The sequence below is a fragment of the Callithrix jacchus genome, chromosome 1, assembly GCF_049354715.1.
Source record: "Callithrix jacchus isolate 240 chromosome 1, calJac240_pri, whole genome shotgun sequence".
Lineage (NCBI taxonomy): Eukaryota > Metazoa > Chordata > Mammalia > Primates > Cebidae > Callithrix > Callithrix jacchus.
The window spans coordinates 202396028-202419935 of record NC_133502.1 but is presented as its reverse complement, the minus strand read 5'-3'; the positions used below and the strand labels follow the sequence as shown (position 1 = coordinate 202419935).

Sequence of the window (23908 nt, the reverse complement as noted above, 5' to 3'; positions counted from 1 at the left end):
CGCCGCAGAGATGGAGGTGGAAGGGGTAAAACCGGGCTGGAGACTGCGGAGCCGGAGGAGGGGGCGCAGTGATGGTGGCTGCACGGGTAGTGCATTGTCATAGCCCCACCCTGAAACGCGCCACTCCATCCACGTTAGAGATCTGGCTTGGAACGGCCCCCAAAACAAACAAACCGGCCGGCGGAGAAGCCTGGCGGCCGCGTGCCCCAAGGGGCGGGTCAGGCCTGCCCCCGCCCCCGTCGTTCTGCCCGCTCCGAGCTCTGCCTGGGCTTGGGTTCTGCCGGGCCACACCCTGCCCGTGGGTCTGCACTGCTCCGGGCAGGATCGAGTCCTACCCTCGGGGACAGTCCCGCCACACAGGCACAGACACACACAATCGCACCCATCCTGAGACGTGGCCTTGGATATGCTGTGCCTTCTACCAGAGGAGAGGCTGGGACAAGTAATATTCAGGACACATTAGGAGCCAATCCACTGCTAGTTCCACACAAGCAATCTCTTTAATCCTCACTACCCAGCCCACAGTGGGCACAGCTGGTCTCCCCATATTTAAAATGAGGAAAAACGAGGCCAGTGACTTGCTCAAGGTTACACAGCCTGTAAGTGGTGGGGCCAGGATCTGAGTTCAAACTCAGGCTGGACTTCTTGTGGCAAAGGGCTGGGGTGTCCCAACTGGCTGGTCACTGAGCCACTCCCAATCCCAGGTGGCACTGAATGCTGAGGGTTCTTTGTGCTACCGTGGTCTGGGCTGCCCGACAAGCTAGGAAAATAATGATTAAAACAAGGCCCCGACTGATGTCAACATGCCAAGGGCAGGGCAGGAGAAGGGGCCTTGGGCTGCCTGAGAATTTTATTGAGCATCTACTGCATGCTCAGTGCACAAGGATAAGCTGGCTCTTGAAGGAGAAGAGAGTCAGGAAAAAGATTAAGGCGTGGGGGACAGCATTGGCAAAGGCTTGGCAGCGATCTGGGAGACGGTGAGAAGAGAGGCCTAACAATGGGAAGTGAGGTTGGGTAAAACAAGATTACAGGCTGGGCGCGTTGGCTCACACCTATAATCCCAGCACTTTGGGAGGCCAAGGTGGGTGGATCACGAGGTCAAAAGATCGAGACCATCCTGGTCGACAAGGTGAAACCCCATCTCTACTAAAAATAAAAAAATTAGCTGGGCATGGTGGTGCGCGCCTGTAGTCCCAGCTACTCCAGAGGCTGAGGCAGAATTGCTTGAACCCAGAAGGCGGAGGTTGCGGTGAGCCGAGATAGTGCCATTGTACTCCAGTCTGGGTAACAACAGTGAAACCGAGATCGTGCCATTGCACTCCAGTCTGGGTAACAACAGCGAAACTCCGTCTCAAAAAAAAAAAAAAAAAAAACACCACCACAAGATTACAGAGTGTTTTAAATGCCAGGCTGGATTTGAGGCTTCATCCTTAGGTACTTGGGAAGCCATATTTCAGGCCTGGAATCTTGCTCTAGAGAGCAAGATGTGTTCAAAGGGAGGTAACTGGAGACTAGGCCTTTTCTGGACCTGTTTTCCATCTGGAGAATTGGACTTAACTGTTTCAAGGACTTTAGAATCGAAATCCACATGCTGGAATGTCAGAGCTGGCAGGACCCTTAGAATCACCCCTGTCCAACCCCTTATCCTGAATAAAGGGAAACTGAGGTCTGAGGGAAAAAAGGGGCTGGCCCTAGTTTGCACAGCGAGTGAGCAGAGCTGGGGCCTCCATACAAGGTCTTCTGCTTCCCAGGCCTTCCTCTTCCTGCTGTGATGCTAAAACGATCACATTTTTGCGGCCCGTGAAACAGGATTTGAATGTGGGCCTGTGAGGAGGCCCACATCCCAGCCTTCACCATGCTTTGAAGAGTCACCTTTGCAGATGGAATTGAGGTTAACAAACCAGGCTGATCTTCCCCCTAGTGAATATATTTAAAGAGCATGCTAGATAGTAATGAATCATCCACTCCTCCCCCCTATAAAGATGGGGTCCCAGTGAGAAGTAGGAGGAGGGCCAGCCCTGGATGAGGGGGACCTCCCCAGTTCCCTCTATCTCTTAAAGGGCTTACAGCCCTTCCAGCTTTTCTGATTGGGTTGGACTAAGATTGATTTCAAAACAGTTAAAATTAGATAGAGCTGGAACATTCTAAATAATTGCTTTCTGACATGCATAAAAGACACTCTGGTTCTCCCATGAAGCTTTTCTTCTCACCAAACTTCCCCCATCTCTTCTTCCTCACCTCCTACCCACCCCTCGGCTCAGTGTGTTCTGGCCCTATCCCCACTTCTCCATCGTGGCCACCAGAGGCCTCTTTGTTGTCAAAGCCAAGAGCACTTCATAGTGCCCACCTGCCTGGCCCTTCTGGCTGGACTGGGCACCACTGCTCACCCTTCCTTGAGCGGCTCTACCAGCTTCTCTTCTGCTGCTGCAGCTGTTGGTCCTCTATTTGCTGTGTAGGCTTGTCTTCTAGCCTACAGCGAAGTGCTAGGGTATCTCAGGGCTCTTTCCGGGGCCATCCTCACATGCTGCCCTATCCTTGGTGACCGCATCCTCATGCACTCTGAGGAGCCATCTACCATGTTCCCAGCACCAGGCAAGGTGCTTTGCAGAATTGGGCATTTTTTTTCCAAGATACTCTTTGTAAGGCTGGTCTGATTTCCTTTCCTATTCTTTTGTTTTTGTTTTGTATTGTTTTGAGATAGCATCTGGCTCTGTCACCCAGGTTGGAATGCAATGGTGCTCTCTTTGCTCACTGCAACCTCTGCCTCCTGGGTTCAAGCAATCTCCTGCCTCACCCTCCTGAGTAGCTGGGGCTACAAGGCACACACCACCATGCTCAGCTGATTTTTTCAGAGAAAATTATTTAACCTCTTGTGCGTCATCTGGTCAATTATTTTTTTATTTATTTATTTTTTTTTTCTGAGAGGTGGAATCTCGCTGTGTCACCCAGACTGTAGTGCAACCCAGCTCACTGCAACCTCCGCCTTCCAAGTTCAAGTGATTCTCCTGCCTCAGCCTCCCTAGTAGCCAGTATTACAGGCATGTGCCACCACACCTAGCTAATTTTTGTGTGTGTATTTTTTTTTTCCTGAGAGATGGAATCTCACTCTATCACCGAGGCTGGAGTGCAGTGGGGTGATCTCGGCTCACTCCAACCTCTGCCTCCTGGGTTCAAGCCATTCTCCTGCCTCAACCTCCTGAGTAGCTGGGATTACAGGTGCGCACCATCACCCCTGGCTAATTTTTGTATTTTTAGTAGAGACAGGGTTTCACAATGTTGGTCAGGCTGGTGTTGAACTCCTTTGTGATCTGCCCACCTCGGCCTCCCGATGTGCTAGGATTACAGGCATGAGCCACTGCACCCAGCCAATTTTCTAATTTGTTTTTTTTTTTTTTTTTTTTTTTTTTGAGACGGAGTTTCGCTCTTGTTACCCAGGCTGGAGTGCAATGGCGCAATCTCGGCTCACCGCAACCTCCGCCTCCTGGGTTCAAGCAATTCTCCCGCCTCAACCTCCTGAATAGCTGGGATTACAGGCACGCGCCACCATGCCCAGCTAATTTTTTTGTATTTTTAGTAGAGACGGGGTTTCACCAGGTTGACCAGGATGGTCTCGATCTCTTGACCTCGTGATCCACCCGCCTCGGCCTCCCAAAGTGCTGGGATTACAGGCTTGAGCCACCGCGCCCGGCCTTTCTAATTTGTTAAATAGAGCCAGGGTTTCACCATGTTCCCCAGGCAGGTCTTGAACTCCTGAGCTCAATCTATCTACCCGGCTCAGCCTCCCAAGTGCTGGAAGTACAGGCATGAGCCACTGCGCCAGGCCTCCTTTTCCATTTTACAGATAAGGAAACTGACACAGAGATTGTTACATGCCTTGAACAAAATCACACATCTGGGAATAGGCAAAGCCAGGATTCAAACTCAGGTCCATCAGATGCCCAAGCCCGAGGGCCTCACACTGCCCCGTGGTGTCAGCCGATAAGAGCTCAAAGTGTGACTCCCGTTGAGGTCACTCAGATTATACAAAGCATACACAAGCCTCCCACCCTGTGGCCTATACACTCTTAGCAGCACCCATCTTCTTTGCCTTTGGGAGACAGTTGCCCAGAGCCTCATCAGTAAAAACCAGGGTCACCACCTGGGACAGGTCACCTACTCCCAGGGCTCTAAGTCCTATCAATAAATAAGGCCTTTGAACAACTTCAAAGAGAGCACCTCACCGAGGTGAGGGAGGCCAATGGTTACTGTCAAACACAGTGTGTTTCCCCAGGGCTCAGAGCAGGTCTCCAGCACAGGAGTCAGGTCTGTGTCTTCACTTGGTGCAGGGTCTCACTCGAGGAACAGAGCAATACTCCCCTGGGTTCCTGAGCACATGTATGTGGTGTGATTGAAGAAAGCATATGGTTCTGGTCTTGGGTTCAAATCTTACTCTGCCAGTGCACCAGCTGACTACCCTCGGGCAACTCACTTGTAAAGAGGGACCAATAGCCTAGCACAGTGGCTCATGCCTGTAATCCCAGCGCTTTGAGAGGCTGAGATGGAAGGATCACATGAAGCCAAGAGTTCAAAACCAACCTGGGCAATGTAGCAAGACCCCGGTTCTAAAAAAAAATTACATATTTGAGACTGTGTATCTCTCTGTCACCCAGGTTAGAATGCAGTGGCACAAACTCAGCTCACTGCAACCTCTGCCTCCCAGGTTCTTCAAGCAATTATCCTGCCTTGGTCTCCCAAGTAGTTGGGACTATAAGAAAATGTTTTTAAAAAAGAAAAATTGGCCAGGCACTATGGCTCACACCTGTAATCCCAGAACTTTGGGAGGCTGAGGCAGGCAGATTACAACGTCAGGAGTTCAAGACCAGCCTGACCAACATGGCGAAACCCTGTATCTACTAAAAGTACAAAAAGTAGCTGGATATGGTGGCAGGCATCTGTAATCCCAGCTACTCGGGAGGCTGAGGCAGGAAAATCGCTTGAACCCAGGAGGCAGAGGTTGTAGTGAGCCAAAATCATGCCATTGTACTCCAGCCTGGGTGACAGAGCGAGACTCCATCTCAAAAAAAAAAAAAGGAAAAGAAAAGAAAATTGCGGCCAGCACAGTGGCTCACGCCTGCAGTCCCAGCACTTTGGGAGAGTGAGGCAGGTGGATCACCTGAGGTCAGGAGTTTGAGACCAGCCTGGCTAACATGGTGAAACACCATCTCTACTAAAAATATAAAAATTAGCTGGTCTTGGTGGCAGGCACCTATAATCCCAGCTACTCAGGTGGCTGACGCAGAAGAACTGCTTGAACCCCAGAGGCAGAGGTTGCAGTGAGCTAAGATCATGCCACTGCACTCCATCCTGGGCCACAATGATGAAACTCTGTCTCAAAAAAAAAGAATTGCTCACTTGCACCCCACCCTGAGCCAGTGGTCACGACTGCTCCTCACATGGGACTGCATTTCTAAAGCATTGCAAGAACCCTCCACCAGAGCCCAGTGAATAGGTGACCCAGAAAAGGCACGTCCTGTTTTTTGGTTTTTTTTTTTCCCCTCTTGGATACTCTGGGACACTCACTCTGAGATGCTGAGAAGTCTGGACACCAAGGGACATATTACAAAGGAGACGTGATATCGTTCTGGAGAGATGGCGCTTGCATGTTGGCATGGTTACCGTCTTGAGCTGGAGCAGCCACCTGTCCACAAATTATTAAAATGTCACCTAGATAGAATTTAACTATTTCCCCCACTGTAGGCCACCTGCAGCCAAGGTGACCTTACTGACCCAGCCAGTGGCAATAAAACCAGCAGCAGTAACATTGGCAGCGGCTTTTTTTTTTTTTTTTTAAGATGGGGTTTCACCATATTGGTCAGGCTGGTCTCGAACTCCTGACCTCAGGTGATCCACCCACCTCAGCCTCCCAAAGTGCTGGGATTACAGGCGTGAGCCACTGCGCCCGGCTTTGTTTTTTAATCACTTGCCCTCTGCCTGATTTGAGGATGAACACTTTACTCTCATATTATCTCCCCACATCCTCACTTGGAAGGAGGTTGTTATCTCCAATATATGGATGAGGAAACTGTAGCCTAGAAGAGTCAGATGCTTGCAGTCATCTGAAGCCTTCCCCACTCACCCCCACTTTGCACCATCTGCTTTGACCCTAGTATCTTTTGCTGACACCACATTTCACCTGCTGTATCTTAACTAAGAACATCCTGAGTGCATAGATTTCAAGATCATCCAGAGCCTTCCACCCCTCTTTCAAAGCCTGCCTTGGAAGCAAACTGGCACCCAAGGCAGCTTTTGGTATTAAGAAGTATGAAAATGTCCTGGTAGCTGCAATCTGTGAGCTGGTTCTGTGAGCTGGTGGAGCTCAGAGCCCCAGTCCCAGCACCCACCCCACTCCAGCTTGTTCAGAGGAGCTCAGCTCTGGGGGAGAAAAAGGCAAAGCCAGACACCTATGGAGTTGCAGTTAAAATGAGGGTGAAAAAGGCTTTTGCTTCAGTTCTGCAGATGGTCTGGGAGCTTGTGTTTCTTAGCAAGAATTTTCTGGATCTTTTGGCTTGAACCATCTGGATAACTGCCTCAAGTTTTTACGTGGTTCCCACTGGGTGGGCTCGGGTGGGAGGGGCTGTTGTGCATGGTCTAGGAAAGCTGGAGAAAGCTGTTCCTTCGCCCCAAGCCTTGGATTTCTTATCTGTGAAATGGGAGGCTGCAATGATGAATGGCAAAGTGACTTTTCTTTCCAGCTCTGAAGGTCTAGGGTATTTTGCCATTAGAAGACCAGCAGAGAATGGCATGACAACTCAACAGGATACAACAGCAGGCGCAGTGGCTCACGCCTATAATCCCAGCACTTTGGGAGGCCGAGGCGGGTGGATCACGAGGTCAAGAGATGGAGGCCATCCTGGTCAACAAGGTGAAACCCCGTCTCTACTAAAAATACAAAAAAATTAGCTAGGCATGGTGGTGCTCGCCTGTAGTCCCAGCTACTCGGGAGGCTGAGGAAGGAGAATTGCTTGAACCCAGGAGGCGGAGGTTGCGGTAAGCCGAGATCGTGCCATTGCACTCCAGTCTGGGTAACAACAGCGAAACTCCGTCTCAAAAAAAAAAGAGGATACAACAGAGTTGCTTCAAAAGACAAATATTTGGATCATGCCAAGACCTGGAGTGAAGAAGATAAGGAACTCCTCCTACCCCATAGCAGGTCGTGGGCCAGCCGTTTGCTACTACACTGTCTCTTGGTTAAGGCAAGATTAGTATTATTGTTTTTATTTTACAGATGAGGAAACTGAGTCCCAGGGAGGTTAAGTGCCTTGCCCAGCTACAACACAGAGAGCAGGGGCTCTGCTCCATCTTCACCATTCTTCCCACCACTACCCCGACCTTCAGAGAGCCAGAAAACATTCTTTTAGCTGCTGAGCTGTGAGCATAACTGTCATCAGTTGCTGCTGAAATTGTACCCTGGGAAGCAAGGGAGAGGGTCACTGAATTTTCACCATGGTTCTCTGCAAGGCAACTGTGCTAAAAAACATCTTTTCCTCCCCAGTATGTTAGTAGGAGGCAAGCAGATTGTTACAGCCTTCTGTCTTCTTGTAGATAATGGTGGCAGGCTGGCCCTGACTCAGGAGACAAAGGGGATCTGAGAGGACCATAGCCATAGCCACATAAGAAGGCCAACTCCTGCAGGAGGGTGGCTGGCCTCTGCAGAGACAGCACTGAGCTGCCCCTGGGGTCGTGGGTAGGACCCATTCCCTCTTTAAAGATAAAAACTCCTTGGCGGGGCACGGTGGCTCACACCTGTAATCCTAACACTTTGGGAGGCCAAGGTTGGTGGATCACAAGGTCAGGAGTTCAAGACCAGCCTGGCCAATGTGAAACCCCATCTCTACTAAAAATGCAAAAATTAGGCATGGTAACATGCGCCTGTAGTCCCAGCTACTCGGGAGGCTGAGGCAGAGAATTGCTTAAATCTGGGAGGCAGAGGTTGCATTGAGCCAAGATCGCACCACTGCACTCCAGCCTGGGTGACAGAGCAAGACTCAGTCTCAAAAGAAAAAAAAAAAAGATATAAACTCCTCTACCTGGTCCTTCATAACCTGCCCCTGGACACTCTAGGCCCACCAGGTTCCCAGACTCTGCCCATGAGTTTCCAGAATGTCCTTTCCTATCCCTCCACCCCATTCTCTGCTTCTTAAATTCCTTTAATACCCAATTGAAATCTTACTTTCTCTAAAGAGCCTTCCAAGTTTCTCCAACAAGAAGTACTCTCGCCTTCCAGCTACTCCCGCTGTGACTCTGGTATCCACTGTCTGCCTAGAGAAACATTGGTAGAAATGCCACTGGCTTGCTACTGGGCATCAAGTACTACGTTAGGTCATTTAATGTAGTAGACCCATTAAACAGATGGAAAAATTAAAGCTCAGAGAGGCATCCTCTTACTCAAAGTCGTGCTGCTATTAGATGAAGAATTAGGATTTGAACCCAGGTCTTTCTGACTGTAAGGTTCATATTCTTTGTTGCTTACACCATCTGCTTCCCAGTTCCTTAGGAAGTTGCCATTTCCTTTGTAATAGACTGTAAGCACTGGAGGATGAGGCCTGTGTTTCATTCACCATCTGAGCCCCTGGGATGCCTGGCTGAGTGTCCTGAATCCAGGCGCCACTCCATGAATGCTGAATTGAATTCAGTTATACCTTCTGCATATTACAAAACTCCCACCACCAGCACTCCTTTTGTGAGTGGCCAAGGTCTTTTGTCCTCTCCCCCTCCATCCCAGCAAAGGGGACACCTGAAATCAGCTGACAGCTAACATTAAATGACAGCTGAGTGAAAGGCAAGAAAAGAGAGGGAGCAAGGGGGAAGGCAGGCAGGATTGCAGGAGCTGGGAGGGAGCTCAGAGAGGGAGGAGGGCTGTCTCCTTGAACTTGGCCAGCTTGCAGTTATTCAGAGTACAGATCTGGAATTACCAGACCCAGCCTCTAATCCTAGCCCTTCCACAGTAGTTGGGGAAACCTGGGCAAGCTGATGCACCTCTCTTGAATTTCAGTTTTCTCTTCCATAAAATGGCCATATTGCTGTTCTCACTAGACCTCTTCATTCAGGAGAAATGAGGTTTTTTCCGAGGGAGGGAGTGCTGCCTACGGGGCTGTTACCTACTTTAAATGGGGACAGTTGGAGGACCAGCCCAACCTGAAATGCCTTCCCCATGAAGTCATTGAGCCCCTAAGGCCTGGGGCAGCAGGGAACTCACAGAATCACAGGCCCATAATAAAGATCTTGGAGACAATTGAGTTTGGCTTTCTTACTCCAAGAGGCAACACAGCCTGTTGGACTGGCCAGCTCTGCCAGCAGACGGGCTGTTCCCAAATCCTGGCCCCCACCTGCTAATTTTGTAGCTTTGTGCATGGCATGCCACTTTGTCCATCTCAGACTGCTGGCTCCTTATGTTTTTTTCTTTCTTTCTTTTTTTTTGAGACAGTGTCTCTCAATGTTGCCCAGGCTGGAGTGATTTCGGCTCACCGCAAACTCCGCCTCCCAGGTTCAAGCAATTCTCCTGCCCCAGCCTCCTGAGTAGCTGGGATTACAGGCACATACCACCACACCCGGCTACTTTTTGTATTTTTTTTTTTAAAGATGGGGTTTCACCATGTTGGCCAGGCTGGTCTTGAACTCCTGACCTCAGGTGATCCACCCACCTTGGCCTCCCAAAGTGCTAGAATTACAGGCATGAGCCACCGTGCCCGGCCTACTTTTCGTGTTTTTTGTACAGACGTGGTCTCACCATGTTGGCTAGTCTAGTCTCCAACTCCTGACCTCAAGTGATCCGCCTGTCTCGGCCTCCCAAAGTGCTAGAATTACAGGCGTGAACCACCGTGCCCGGCCTACTTTTTGTGTTTTTTGTACAGACGTGGTCTCACCATGTTGGCTAGTCTAGTCTCCAACTCCTGACCTCAAGTGATCCGCCTGTCTCAGCCTCCCAAAGTGCTGGGATTACAGGTGTGAGCCACCGCACCTGGCCTGGTTCCTCATCTTTAATATGGAATTCAAAGCAGTTCCTTTGCCACAGCACTACTGGGAGGATCAGAGACCCAGAAAATAACAACTGGTCATTCAGCTGGCCCTGTGGGAACTGAGGCTCAGAGAGGGAAAGTAACTCACCTACGGTCACACAGCAGGTTAGCAGCAAAGTCAAATCTATGCCCAGGCCTCCCAAAGCCCAACCCTGGGCTAATCATCAGACAGCTGAGACTACCCTTGGACATGCAGCCGAGGAACTCATGATGGGAATCACTGTTGGGATTCTATGTCTCACTGAGCTGAAATAATTGCTTGGGTTGCCTGTGGATGGAGTATGGCAAAAAGCCCAAGCCAGAGCCTAGGATCACATGTGCAACCTGGGGTCTAAGCCACGATATAACCCTAGGCATGTTGGTCACCTCTCTGACCTCTCTAAGCCTCAGTAGTTTCTCTGCTCACCAAATGGGGCAAGAAGTTCTGGCAGTGCAAAGGAAGCATATAAAGGCACAGAGTATTTTTTTCTTCCTTCCTTCCTTTTCCTTTCTTTCTTTCCTTTCCTTTCTTTCTTTTGACGGGATCTTGCTGTGTCACCCAGGCTGAGTGCAGTGGCGCAATCCTGGCTCACTGCAGCCTCGACCTCTTGGACTCAAGTGATCCTCCCGCTTAAGCCTGGCGAATGGCTGGGAATGACTACAGGTGTGCACCACCACACCTGGCTAATTTTCTATTTTTTGTAGAGATGGGGTCTCCTTATGTTGTCCTGGCTGGTATTTAACTTCTGGATATAAGCAATCCTCTCACCTCGACCTCCCAAAGTGCTGGGATTACAGGTTTGAGCCACCGTGCATGGCCCAGAGCTATTTTCACAGCAGCTACCCCTGAGCTCTCACTGTACACCTCACTATGCATCCAACCTTGTGCTGTTGCTAGCAATGGCTTCATTTAGTCCTCACAACAACCCCGCATGGTAGGAACCTAATCTGTAAATAAATGGCTAGGAACAGGTGGAATCAGGATCCGAGCTTGAAACCTATTCTCTGTGCCTGAAATACCAGCCCCTCCCCATTCCCTACTTGGACTCCTTCTTCAGGTTTCAGCATCACCCTGACTTCTCTTGGAAGGATTCCTTGGCCTTAGGCTGGGGTGGGCACCTGTCCTAGCCTACAGAGCTGGGTTTCTCCTTTTCCTCAACCACACAGGGAGCACCACTATGCAAAGACCTCATCATGTTCACAGCTGTCTCCCCAGAGCCTCAAACTGTGCTTGGCATACAGCAGGTGCTCAATAAATATCTGCCAAATGATTGAATGCATCTCGCCTGCCTCAGGATGCCACCAGGCCCCAAGAGAGCCATGGAGATCAGAGGAAAGCTTTTGGATTTCTGCCACGCCTTACATTAGCAGCATCTTCTCCGAGTCCTGACAGCCAGCCTCCTGGGACGCCATTTGAGCCAGCTGAATTCCGGTCACTGCTTCACCTTGGAAAGGCATCCACAGCCCTCACCAAGTGGCCCCGTAATTGACGTCACAGCGGGGCCAGGAGCTGCCCTGTTAATATTTAATGTGGCCTTCACTGCGGCAAAGCTGCAGTCTCCAAGAGCTGGAGGGGCTGTGCAGAGTCTCCATGGGGTTGTAGGGAGGGCACAGATGGGAAAGGGCTTCATAAACCATAAAGCCTCCAACAGATGAGCATTCTGCCAATCCATTTCAGTCCCTGGCTTAACTCAGAAAGAGCCAGGGCAGCACATGCCTGCAGTGGGACAAGAAGATTGCTGACTGAGCCCGAGCACTAAATAAATGGGGGATTAGGGGCTCCAAAGTACATTTCATGGAGAGTGGGAGGGCAGAGCACTGGCACCAGCCAGAACTGGACTCCACTCCAGGTTTGCCCCCTGCACAACTGTGTGACTGGGTCAGCAAGGAGCACTGAGCCTCAGTCTCCCTTATCTGTGAAATGAGGATGATGGTTTCCTTGTAGTGCTGCTGCAAGGGCTCAGTGAAATCAGTGATGCAGATGACCTAGCTTAACACATCACATGGTATCAACACAGGCTGAGACCCTCCTCCCAAACCAGGCCTGGGACCTGAGGTTGGAGAGAGGAGACACGGGGCCCCTTCAAGCATTCATTGGGCAGAGTGATGGCAGGAAGGAAGAAGGAGCAAAGAGGCACAGGAAGGATGACTTGGGAGCCAAGCATCTGAGGCTTGGAATTTTCACCCTGGTGGGCCTGTAGCAGGAGCGGTGTCAGAGAAAGGATGGGCAGAGAGCTCCAGGATGGGCAGAGAGACCCAGGATGGCAGACGCAGAAGGGCCCTCATGGACAGTCTCTCTGCTCATCTGACCCCTTTGTTTGGCAGATGAGCATCCGAGAGGGAGTAAACCATGCCAGAGGCTCACATGGCAGAGCTGCGGTCTGACTGGCCTGCAGCCCTCTGTGGTTTCATCAGCTTGGGTTTATCCAAGGCCAGTGCGGGAGGCAAATGTGTTGGAAGACACCATGCAATGCCCCCACTCCTGGTGGTGACTTGCACTTCTTTGGCCTGGGGAATAGGAGGAACCTCATCCCCCGCCTCTTCCTGGTCTCCCTCCAGTCTATTTTCCCAGGAATCCTGGGAGCTTCTGAAAATGTAAATCTGACCTTGTCCTTTCCCTGCTTAAAACCTTTCCATGATTCCATGCCTAAAGTCTCCAGAGAAAATATAGGAGGCTCAGTTAAAACTGAATTTCAAGCTGAGTATGGTGGCACACACCCAGCTACTCAGCAGGCTGAGGTAGGAAGATTGCTTCAGGCCAGGAGTTTGAGGCCAGACTGGACAACACAGTGTGACCCTGTCTTATAAAAAGAACAAAAACTGAATTTCAGATAAACAATGAATAATACTTTAGTGTAAGAATGTCCCACACATTGCATATGCATACTACAAAAATTATTTGTTGGTCATCTGATGTCCAAATTTAACAGGACAGTCTGTGTCTTAATTTGCTAAATCTGGCATTCCTACATACACTGCCCTCAGGATAAAAGATGAAGCCTATTTTTTCTTTGTTTCTGAAATGGAGTCTCAAAAGCCCAGCTAGAGAGCAGTGGCGCCATCTTGGCTCACTGCAACCTCTGCCTCCCAGGTTTGAGTGATTCTCCTGCCTCAGCCTCCCAAGCAGCTGAGACTACAGGCACACACCAGTATGTCCAACTAATTTTTTCCTTTTTTAGTAGAGAGGGGATTTCACCATGTTGGCCAGGCTGGTCTGGAGCTCCTGGCCTCAAGTGATCTACCCGCCTTGGACTCCCAAAGTGCTGGGATTACAGGTGTAAGCCACTGTGCCCAGCCAGGAAAAAGGACAAAGTCTTTACTTTGCCCATGAGACCCATTTGGCCCCGATCTCATCCTTCTGCTCTTCTACATGGACTCTCTGCTTCAGACACAGTTCGTTTGCCTTTACTTGAGAAACTCAAGCCCTCCCTCCCCTCTGTCCTTTGCAGATGTCCTTCCACTGGAACCCTCTTGGTGTCATCTACTCCTCCCAGTGCCCCACAGTGCTTGACTTGACTCATCCTCAGGCCTCCGAAGCATCATCACTTCCTTTTGAGGCCTGAGTCATGTCTCCTCTGGGTCCTTACAGTACCTCTGTCTGTCCTGTTCACGTGGCATAAGGTAGGGCTTCAGCAAACATTTGATGCAGTGAATTGCTAAATTCCACAGCCCCTTACACATTTCCTATCACATTTGGCCCTCCTTCAGCCAAATCCTATGTGCCCCTCAAAGCCCTGTTGGAATCCCATCTCCACCAGGCCTTCCCTGAGCCCCACAGTCCTCCCAGCTCTTTTCTTCTGAGATGCATCTGGTATGTCTCAGTCACGTCCGGGGCAGCAAGCAATTTTTTTATCCCATAAGCTTGGCAAGCTCAGCAACCCTCAGACTCCCCGCCACCCCCCTCCCCTGCCATGACCTGTGGTGCTGAGCACTGTGCCTTCCTGCCAGACAGTGCTCAACAAATGCTGGTGAGCTTGGGGGAAGCCAAGCTGAGCTCCTGTGTTGTCTTCTCCCTGCCACTGGCCAATAACTGAAATCCTAACCCATCCCTGAAGCAAAGCATCTTACATCCTGTGTTCCTATAAAGGAGGCAGGGAGACATCCTTAGTTCCCACTTCATAGGACAGGAAACTAAGGGAGTAGAGGAACCCATTTGTATTAGGGTTCCTAGAGGGACAGAATTAATGAAATAGATGATATATATAGCCAGGTGCAGTGGCTCATGCCTGTAATCCCAGCACTTCGGGAGGTGGGTGGATCACCTGAGGTCAGAAGTTTGAGACCAGCCTGCCTAATATGGCAAAACCCTGTCTCTACAAAAAATACAAAAATTAGCCAGGCATAGTGATGGGTGCCTTTTTTTTTTTTTTTTTTTTTTTTTTTTACTATTAATCATGCCGTATGATTTTTAATTATGCATAAACATCTAACATATCACCCAGGGACCATTTCACCCACTGCTCTGTTTGGCTACCAGTCTTTTGTCTCTCTCTTCAGCAATGGTGAGGCGGATACCCTTTCCTCGGGGAAGAGAAATTCATGGTTTGTTGCCCTTGCCAATAACAAAAATATTGGAAAGTTGAGTGGCAAAGCTGTTGCCATTGGCATCTTTCACATGAACCACATTGAAAGATCCAGGGTGCCTCTCTCTGTTGGTAATCACACCAATTCTTCCCAGGTTAGCACCCCTAGTCACCATACACAGGTTACCAGTGTCAAACCTGATGAAATCAGTAATCTTGCCAGTCTCCAAATCAATCTGAATGGTATCATTCACCTTGATGAGGGGATCGTGGTAGCGGATGGTGTGAGCATCAGGAGTCACCAGATGAGGGATTCCTTTTGTGCCCACAAAGATTTTTTGTACTTTGCACAATTTGTACTTGACCTCCTCAGGTGTAATACGATGTACAGCAAAGCGACCCTTGGTGTCATAGATCAGATGGAAATTCTCTCCCGTCTTATCAATGCTGATGACATCCATGAAACCAGCAGGGTAGGTTATATCAGTTCGGACTTTGCCATCAATCTTAATGAACCGCTGCATGCAAATCTTCTTTACTTCATCTCCTGTCAGGGCATACTTAAGTCTGTTCCTTAGGAAAATGATGAGGGGGAGACACTCTCTCAACTTGTGGGGACTGGTGGATGGACGAGGAGCAAACACACCGGTCAATTTATCTAGCATCCAATGCTTTGGAGCTGCCACCCGCTTCAGATGCTTCTTGGAACCACGAGCCATGGCTGCGTTAGGCAAGGAAAGAGGACCTCCGTCTTCCGGTGAGCGTAGAAATTGGGGCCCGTGGCGGGTGCCTTTAATCTCAGCTCTCAGGAGGCTGAGGCAGGAGAATCGCTGGAACCCGGGAGGGCAACAAGAGTGAGACTCTGTTTCAATTCCAAATAGGCTCTCTGCAGGCTGAGGAGCAAGGAGAGCCAGTCCGAGTTTCAAAACTGAAGAACTTGGAGACTGATGTTCAAGGGCAGGAAGCATCTAGCTGGGAGAAAGAAGTAGTCAGGGAAGCTAGGCCAGTTTCTCTTCACATTTTTCTGCCTGTTTATATTCTAGCAGTGTTGGCAGCTGATTGGATGGTGCCCACCCAGATTAAGGATGGGTCTGCCTTTCCCAGTCCATTGACTCAAATGTTAATATCCTTTGACAACACTCTCACAGACCCTCCCAGAATCAATACTTTGTATCCTTCAATCAAATTAAGTTGACATTCAGTATCAACCGTCACACCATTGTTCAAGGCTCAGGTCTCTGGACACCATCCTACCCTAGGGTCTTTGCACCTGCTCTTCCTCTGCCCAGAATACTCTTCCCTAAGATGTTAACATAGATGATGTGGCAGATTAAAGATGGCCACATAGGCCAGGCATGGTGGTTTGCATTTGTAATCCCAGCACTTTGGGAGGCCAAGGAAGGAGGATAGCTCCAGGCCTAAGTTCAAGACCAGTCTGGGCAACATAGCAAGACCCCACTGCAAGATATAGCAAGACAAAAAATAAGAAAAAAAATAGCCAGGCAGGGTAGCACACTCTTGCAGTCCCAGCTACTCAGGAGGCTCAGGTGGGAGGATCGCTTGAGCTGAGGAGTTTAAAGATGCAGTGAACTATGATCATGTTGCTACTGTCCTGCCTGGGCAACAGAGCAAGACACTATATCTACAAAAACAGTTTTTAAATTAACTAGGTGTCGTGGTGAATGCCTACTCAGGAGGCCAAGGCAGGAGGATTATTTGAGCCTGGGAGCTTGAGGATGCAGTGAGCTATGATTGTACCACTGCACTCCAGCATGAACAATGGAGTGAGACCCTGTCTCAAAAAAAAAAAAAAAAAACATACTAATTACAACTTTGGTACACCTCAGAATCATTTTTGTTACTGTCTGCGATGTGGATCACATCTCTTTTAATATAAAATATAGTATTTATAAAATACAAAGATGGAGTTTCACCATGTTGGCCAGGCTGATCTTGAACTCCTGGCCTCAAATGATCTGCCCACCTTAGCCTCCCAAAGTTCTGGGATTACGGGCATGAGCCACCACACCCAGCCCATCATGTCTCATAAATAAGGCCACAAATTCTTTGCTGCTCCCCCTACACCAAGAAGTGGCATCCCTTTCCCTGTCCTTTGAATCTGGGCTGGGCTTGTGACTTGCTCTGACAACAGAATGTGACAGAAGTGACCCTTGATGAATTCAGAAGCCTAGGCCTTGTGAGACCTTGCAAGCTTATTGCCATCCCCCTCTTGGAATGCTGCTCCTAGACTACCACATAAGGCAGCTGGTCTACCAGCTGGAGGATGGGATACCATGTGATAGGGATCTGAGATGCCCCAGCCAACAGCCAGCACCAACCACCAGCTGTGTGGGTGAGGCCTTCTTGGACCTTCCAGCTCAGCTGTGACTCCAGCTGAATGAAGCTGCATGTATGACCAGGAGAAATGGGCAGGGGAACCACTCAGGCCAACCAGGCTCATGAAAAATAATAAATGATTGTTGTAAGCCACTAAGATTGGGGGTTTGTTATGTGGCCATAGATAACCAATATAGCTGCTTCCTCCTCATTCAGGTGCCTGCTCCATTCCCCTTCAGTACCTTCCCTCTTCCCTCAAACCCCCACCAATTGCTGTTTATGCCATTATCCTATCCAAGGCATTTATCACTGTCTGAAATCATAATGTATTCACTTACAGACCTGTAGTCCATTTCCACCACGAGGCTGCAGTTTCCATGAGGGCAGGGGCCAGAATGGTCTGTTCCCTGCCATTTCCCTCAAGCCTCTGTTTGTTTATGTCTGGCACAGGGAAGTTGCTGTAATTGTTGATGGAGAGATTGTGCGCCTGCCCCTTGCTGATATGACACTTGGAGGACTAGTGTGTCAGGTGGGAGCTCTTGCTTGGTCATGTCTCCCAAAACCAGTGCCCTTGGGAGAGCAGAAGGGCAGGCCAGGTGACTGGGCTCTGTTTTAGGGGCAAGCCCAAGTTGAGTAGGAAGCCCAAGTTGAGTAGGAAGAAAAGGAAACTGCCAAAATGTTTATTTTCAGCAGGGCTCAGTTTCAGGCCAAGGAAGTTACTGGGGCTTCTCTCCTCCAAGTCAGCTGTGAATTACCAGTAGCCCAGCCACACCCTCCTGCAAGATCACCAAGCTGAGAAACTGGGCAATGGAAGAGAATGTTGGGGACACTGAGTCACTTCCCAGGGGTCAACTAATTCCAAGTCCCTCAGAGTCCTCTGAGTCTGCTTTTTCCAGTGCCAAGGAATTGGTCCAGCAGCCACAGCTTCAATTGAGGAAAAAATGCATACCCAAGAGAAAAAGAATCAGCTCCCGGGTGCCTCCTTAAGCTACCATTCTGCATTCTGTGGGAGCAGAGAGAGCACCACCATGGTTCAAGCCAGGCTGCTTTCAAGTCAGGTGGACTTGTGTTGGTATTCAGGCTCCATGACTGTGTGACCTTGGGGATGCAGCTTGACATTCCTGAGCACCTCTGCATCTATAAACAGTGAAGACTGAACTCCTAAGGTTGTGATAAGAATTCAGTGAGAACATGCATGCCCAGTACAGCTTCAAGCATACAGAAACAGTAAAACCGACTGTAGTTCAGCTTATCAGTATTTCTTCACCTGTTGGCACATGGGGTTGAGGGGAAGAGCAAGGTTTGCAGTTAAATGTGGACCCTTCCTGGGGACCAGGGCCACATTTAAGGGTTGCTTGGTTGAGACTAGAACTATGGTATGAACCCTTGGTCCACAATGGACTGCCTGATTGTAGCTGGCTTCTCTAACAGATGAGAAGACCACTCGGAGGAGCCCTCAGGGCCTCCAACCCTCCTGGAACCCCTGGCCCCCGGTATGAATAGGTCAGTGGTTTGGAGGTAAAGCTCTGACAAGGATTCAGAAGTTCTGGGTTAGAGGCCCAGCTCTGGAACTAATGTGCTGTGTGACATGGAACAAATCATTTGCCTTCTCTGGGCTCTCGTGTCCTCATCTATAAAATGGGTCATTCATCTCTGACTTACTGAACCATAGGGTTGTTGAGATGATGAGATAATTTAGATGAAAGAGTGCTTTGAAATGTATTCATTGTTTGGTGAATAAAAAGAGGATATATATTAAAACTGAAAGGACCCCTGGATTCTCTAGCAAAGACTCTCTAAAGCCTTTAAGCAAGGCAATATAAATATGAGTTCAGTATAAATGTAAATATGGCTTTTCTTAATAACTTGCAAGACTTTGGGCAAATGAGTTAACCCTGGCACTGCTAGTGGTATGATTTTTCTTCTAAGGGAGATAGGAGCCATGGAGCAAGAAAAGGCTGGAAGAAGCTGCAAGATACAGGGTAGACAAAATGAAGAGGAGAAGCCCGCCAGCCTCTAAACCCCTGGGCAACTGGTAGCGGGGAGGTCCCCACCTGATTGTGAGCTTAGGTGGGGGCTACCTGTTCTCTTTTCCACCCCCGACAAGCAGTCCTCTGGATCTCAGCCCACCCCAGGTAGATGGTGACTCAAGTTGTTCTGCAGGGACTGGTCCCCCTGCTCCTGTTGCCATGGCACTGCAACACAGCCTAGCCAATCAGGAAGGAGATAAGTATCTGAGTCTCTGTTGCTAAAGCTGGAACAGGACACCTAGCCAATGGGAAGGACAGCAGAGTGGAGCCACCATGGAAACCTCAGCAGTGAGGTTCAAATCATGTTTTTGTCTCTATGTCTCATTTTCAGGGGGTAGGCTGGGTTTTCTGCATTCCTTTTTTTTTTTTTTTTTTCAAAGAGCATCTTGCAACCCCACGAGGATATTGAGGAGTCACGACAGGGGTGCATATCATGAGGCATCTTTAAAGAGTCAGAAAAGACTTAAACTCAGCAGGGCACAGCTTCAGATGAATTATTCCCCCAGATGCTCAGCATCACCTGTGTCTATGATCTTAGCTCATCCCCATAGCTCTACCCAGCCCCACCTGTCCTAGGAAATAACTGTAGGCTGCAGAAAAATCCCCATCCCCAAAGAAAATGAATGTGGGGTCACCTCCTTATGACCAATAGCTTTGTGGCTTTGTACCAACTTCTTAACCTCTCTTCCTGCAGGCAAGGTAGTGGAGTAGCATAGAGACATGGGTCAGACACAGGGGCTGCCCCAGTGTAAAATTAGAAGATTGGGAAAATGGGCTCTGTGATTCCTTCTAGATCTCACATTCTAGGTTTGATGCTTTTTCACCTTCAGGCTCTGGATAAAGTGTATCTACAAGAAATAACTTCCCAATGAGGAGTGTAAATAGCATCAGTGGACAAATAAGACTCAGGGTACTTTGTGCAATGAAACTGCCAGATGAGGAGGGACCTCAGTTTCAGATCTCAGGCCCAGGGTAGGAAACTCACACAGCTACCTGGATACAGAGGCAAGAGTGGAAGTCCTAGCTCCCTTTACCCTGCAACATGCAACCTTTTTAAACCAGTCTTCTTATCCCTGGGTGGGCAATCAGAGAGCTGTGCACGCCCACACCTCCAACACCCTTTATTTTGCAAACATGGACATAAAAACAACTGCAAGGGAAAGTGTGTCCCACTCCTTCTCCACTCCCTTCTGGGTTTCATTCTGTTGCCTGGCAACAGTTCTATCCAGAAACCTGGTTGTCATGCTCAAGAACTCCCTCACCCTTATCCTTCCCACAAAACTCATGGCCCAACCATGTCCATTTTGTTACCTAAATGGCCCTCAAGTCCATCCACTCCTCCCCTCCACCGTCACCTCCCCAGTCCAAGGTTCCATTATGAATTTCCTGGACATCTACATTGGCTTCCCACAGGCCTCCAGCTTTCACACTTGCTCATCCCATCCCCCGCTTCCATCTTCTATAACCACAGCCAGAATAATCTTTTAAAAATACAAATCTGATCCTGTCACCTGCTCCTTGCTTAGAACCTCTGAGAATAAAAAACATCTTCAGCATGCCCAAGAGGCACTGCATGGTCAGACCTACTTCTCGACTTTATCTTGCCCTGTGTGTGCCCTTCTCTCTCTGCCTGGAACATTTTTGCTCCCCAGTTCTTCTGTTTACTCCTGGTCACCCTGTAGCTCTCAGTTCTATGGTAACTTCCTTGGGGAGCCTTTGCTGACCTTCATGACCAGGTCAGATTGCCCTGTAATGGATTCTCCTAGCACCATGTTCCCTTTTTGTCTATAGCATTATCATTCATAGTCATAATTTTACCCTTATTTACCATTATTTGATTTATATCTGTAAGCCCTGTCTCACTCGATTTAAGCTTCATAAATGCAGTGATTCTGTCTTACTCTCTGCTCGAAACATGGATGGATGGATGGGCAGGAGTTGGATGAATAGGTGGATGGATGGATGAACAAATGGATGGATGCATGGATGTTTGGATCAGTAGGTGAATGGGTATATGAATGAATGTTTAGATGAACAGGAGTTAAAATAGGTGGATGAATGGATGGATGGATGCATGGATGGAGAGAAATTAGATAAATAGTTATATGGATGGATGGGTGTATGGATTGATGAATGAGTGTATGTATGTATGCATGGATGAATGGATGGATGGGTAGATGGATGGGTGGATGTCTGGATGAACAGGAGTTGGATAAATGGATGGACAAGAATTTGATGGTAGATACATGTTTGGATGAGCGTATGGATGCATGAATGGATAGATGGATATATATGGATAGACGGATGGATGTTTGGATAAATGGATATGTAGGTGGATGGATGAATATGTAGGTGGATGGAGATAGATAGATATATGGATGGATGGATGCATGGGTGTATAGAGAGATGGATACTCCCATTTCCCCCAGCTTACTTAGATCTAATAATATCTCCCTCTAGTCTGTGGCCAACTAATCTTCTTGTTCATTCAACGTATTATCTGATACACCAGGAATGTGCCCACAGTGCTGTGGGAACCCAAGGAAAGAGGTATTCCCATGCTCTTGAAACATCCTTGAAACTTAGATAATAATAACAGCTACTTCCAATTAACATTTACTACTTGGCCAGGCATGGCTCATACCTATAATCCTAGCACTTTGGGAGGCCGAGGCGGATCACTTGAGCTCAGGGGTTCGAGACCAGCCTGGTCAACATGGCCAAACCTCATCTATACAAAAAATACAAAAATTAGCTGGGCATGGGGCACCTGTGGTCCCAGCTACATGGGTGGCTGAGGTAGAAAGATCTCTCGAACTTGAAAGGTCAATGCTGCAGTGAGCCGAGATGGTGTCACTGCACTCCAGCCTGGGTGACAAAGTGAGACTCTGTCTCAAAAAAATAAAAATTACTACTCTGTGCCAGAGACCACCGTAGGCTCTCTTGAGAAGCTCTCACTCCTTTCTGTCTACTAATCTAGTAGCAGAAACCAGAAGCCTGAAGGTGTCTCAAAATTCAGCTTAGGTGTGGCCTCCTCCAGGGATTCCTCCCTGGTCAGTCAGCCCTCATTTGATCCCCCATCCTCAGAACTGCCCCAGCATGTGAGTCTGGAGTGGTCTTGCTGGTCTTCGCCCATAAACTGCTTTTTTTTTTTTTTTTTTTTTTAATAAAGATGGGGTTTTACCATGTTGGTCAGGCTGGTCTTGAACTCTCAACCTCAGGTGATCCACCCGCCTTGGCCTCCAAAGTGCTTGGATTACAGGCATGAGCTACCATGCCCAGCTGCTTTTTTTTTTTTTTTTTTTTGAGATGGAGTCTGGCTCTGTCACCCAGGATGGAGTGCAGTGGCACAATCTCAGCTCACTGCAGCCTCTGCTTCCCAGGTTCAAGTGATTCTCATGCCTCAGCTTCCTGAGTAGCTGGGATTACAGGCATGAGCCACCACACCTGGCTTATTTTTGTATTTTTAGTAGAGACAGGGTTTCACCATGTTGATCAGTCTGGTCTCAAACTCCTGACCTCAGGTGATCCGCCCGCCTGGGCCTCCCAAAGTGCTGGGATCACAGGCATGAGCCACCATGCCTGGCCTCATAAACTGCTTTTCTCTGTGAGTCTCTTCCTTTCCACCAGAGTGGAATTCCTTTTCCTAGGAATGAGTAAATTCCCCAGAACAGATGTGCCAGGAATGTATACACTCCCTGGGGACAGATGTGACAGGAATGTGCCCACATATCACAAAATACCCTTTTGTGGCCTGGGTATCCCTTCTTTTCTTTTCAAAACAGGGTCTCACTCTGTCGCCCAGGCTGGGGAGCAGTGGCACAATCTTGGCTCACTGCAGCTGATTTCCCAGGCTCGAGCACTTAATTCTCCCACCTCAGCCTTCCAAGTAGCTGAGATTACTTGAGATTACAGGCATGTGCCACCATGTTTTTTAAAAATTATTATTTTAAAATTATTATATTTTTTAATTATTATTTTTTTAAATCATTTTTAAAAAATTATTATTTTTAGTAGACACAAGGTCTCCTTATGTTGCCCAGGTTGGTCTCGAATTCCTAAGCTGAAGCAATCCTCCCATCTTGGCCTCCCAAAGCACTGGGATTATAGGCATGAGCCACCGTGCCTGGCTGGCACCCCTTCTTTCAATCTTCACAGCACTCTGAGGGAGGCATGATTTACCCCCATTTTAAATAGCAGGAATCTGGCCAGGCACAGTGGCTCACCCCTATAATCCCAGCACTTTGGGAGGCTGATGCAGGTGGATCATTAGGTCAAGAGATTTAGACCATCCTGGTCAACATGGTAAAACCCCGTCTCTACTAAAAATACAAAAATTAGCTGGGCATGGTGGTGCAGCCTGTAGTCCCAGCTACTCGGGAGGCTGAGGTAGGAGAATTGCCTGAACCCAGGAGGTGGAGGTTGCGGTGAGTCAAGATCGCGCCATTGCACTCCAGCCTGGGTAATAAGAGCGAAACTCCGTCTCAAAAAAATAAAAAATTAAATAGCAGGAATCTGATTTGCCCCAGGTAACCCAGAAAAAAAGTGGTAAAACTCGTGCTGAAACCCAGGTCATTTGAATCCGAGGCCAAAATCTCTAAATATGGCTGCTACACCTGTGACTGATCACCACTGGGTAGGGTATCCCATTCTATTGTTGAATTCCTGCCTGTCAAAGAGTTTATTCTTTTTTTTTTTGAGATGGAGTTTCACTCCTGCTGCCCAGGCTGGAGTGCAATGGCGAGAACCATGTTGGCCAGGCTCGTCTCCAAATCCTGACTTCATAATCTGCCCGCCTCAGCTTCCCAAAGTGCTGGGATTACAGGTGTGAGCCACCGCACCTGGACTCAAGAGTTTATTCTAACCCAGTTGAAATACGCCCCTCTGAAATTGCTACCCAGTGACCCTGACTCTACTCCCTGGTTACAGAACAAGTGCTTCCCCTCTTCCACATGGCAGCCCGTCAATAATTTACAGCCAGCTC

At 48.8% G+C, this 23908-nt stretch overlaps 2 protein-coding genes and 1 long non-coding RNA gene across 3 annotated transcripts in view; 2 read left to right on the top strand and 1 right to left on the bottom strand.

The window, feature by feature from the left end:
- The window catches only part of LOC144577899 (uncharacterized), a 38361-nt gene that overhangs the window by 1207 nt on the left and 13246 nt on the right, over nt 1-23908 (top strand). The window lies entirely within an intron of this gene.
- YWHAH-AS1 (YWHAH antisense RNA 1) lies at nt 11-11561 on the top strand. The gene is given in 4 exon segments (XM_078365053.1): nt 11-86; nt 2470-2597; nt 7072-7235; nt 11091-11561. Coding segments are annotated over 4 exon segments (702 nt in total). The 3' UTR covers nt 11425-11561.
- LOC100402060 (small ribosomal subunit protein eS4, X isoform-like) lies at nt 14391-15329 on the bottom strand. Its single transcript, XM_017963205.4, has one exon. It carries the CDS (start codon nt 15274-15276, stop codon nt 14572-14574), a length of 705 nt encoding a protein of 234 aa, XP_017818694.4. The 5' UTR covers nt 15277-15329; the 3' UTR covers nt 14391-14571.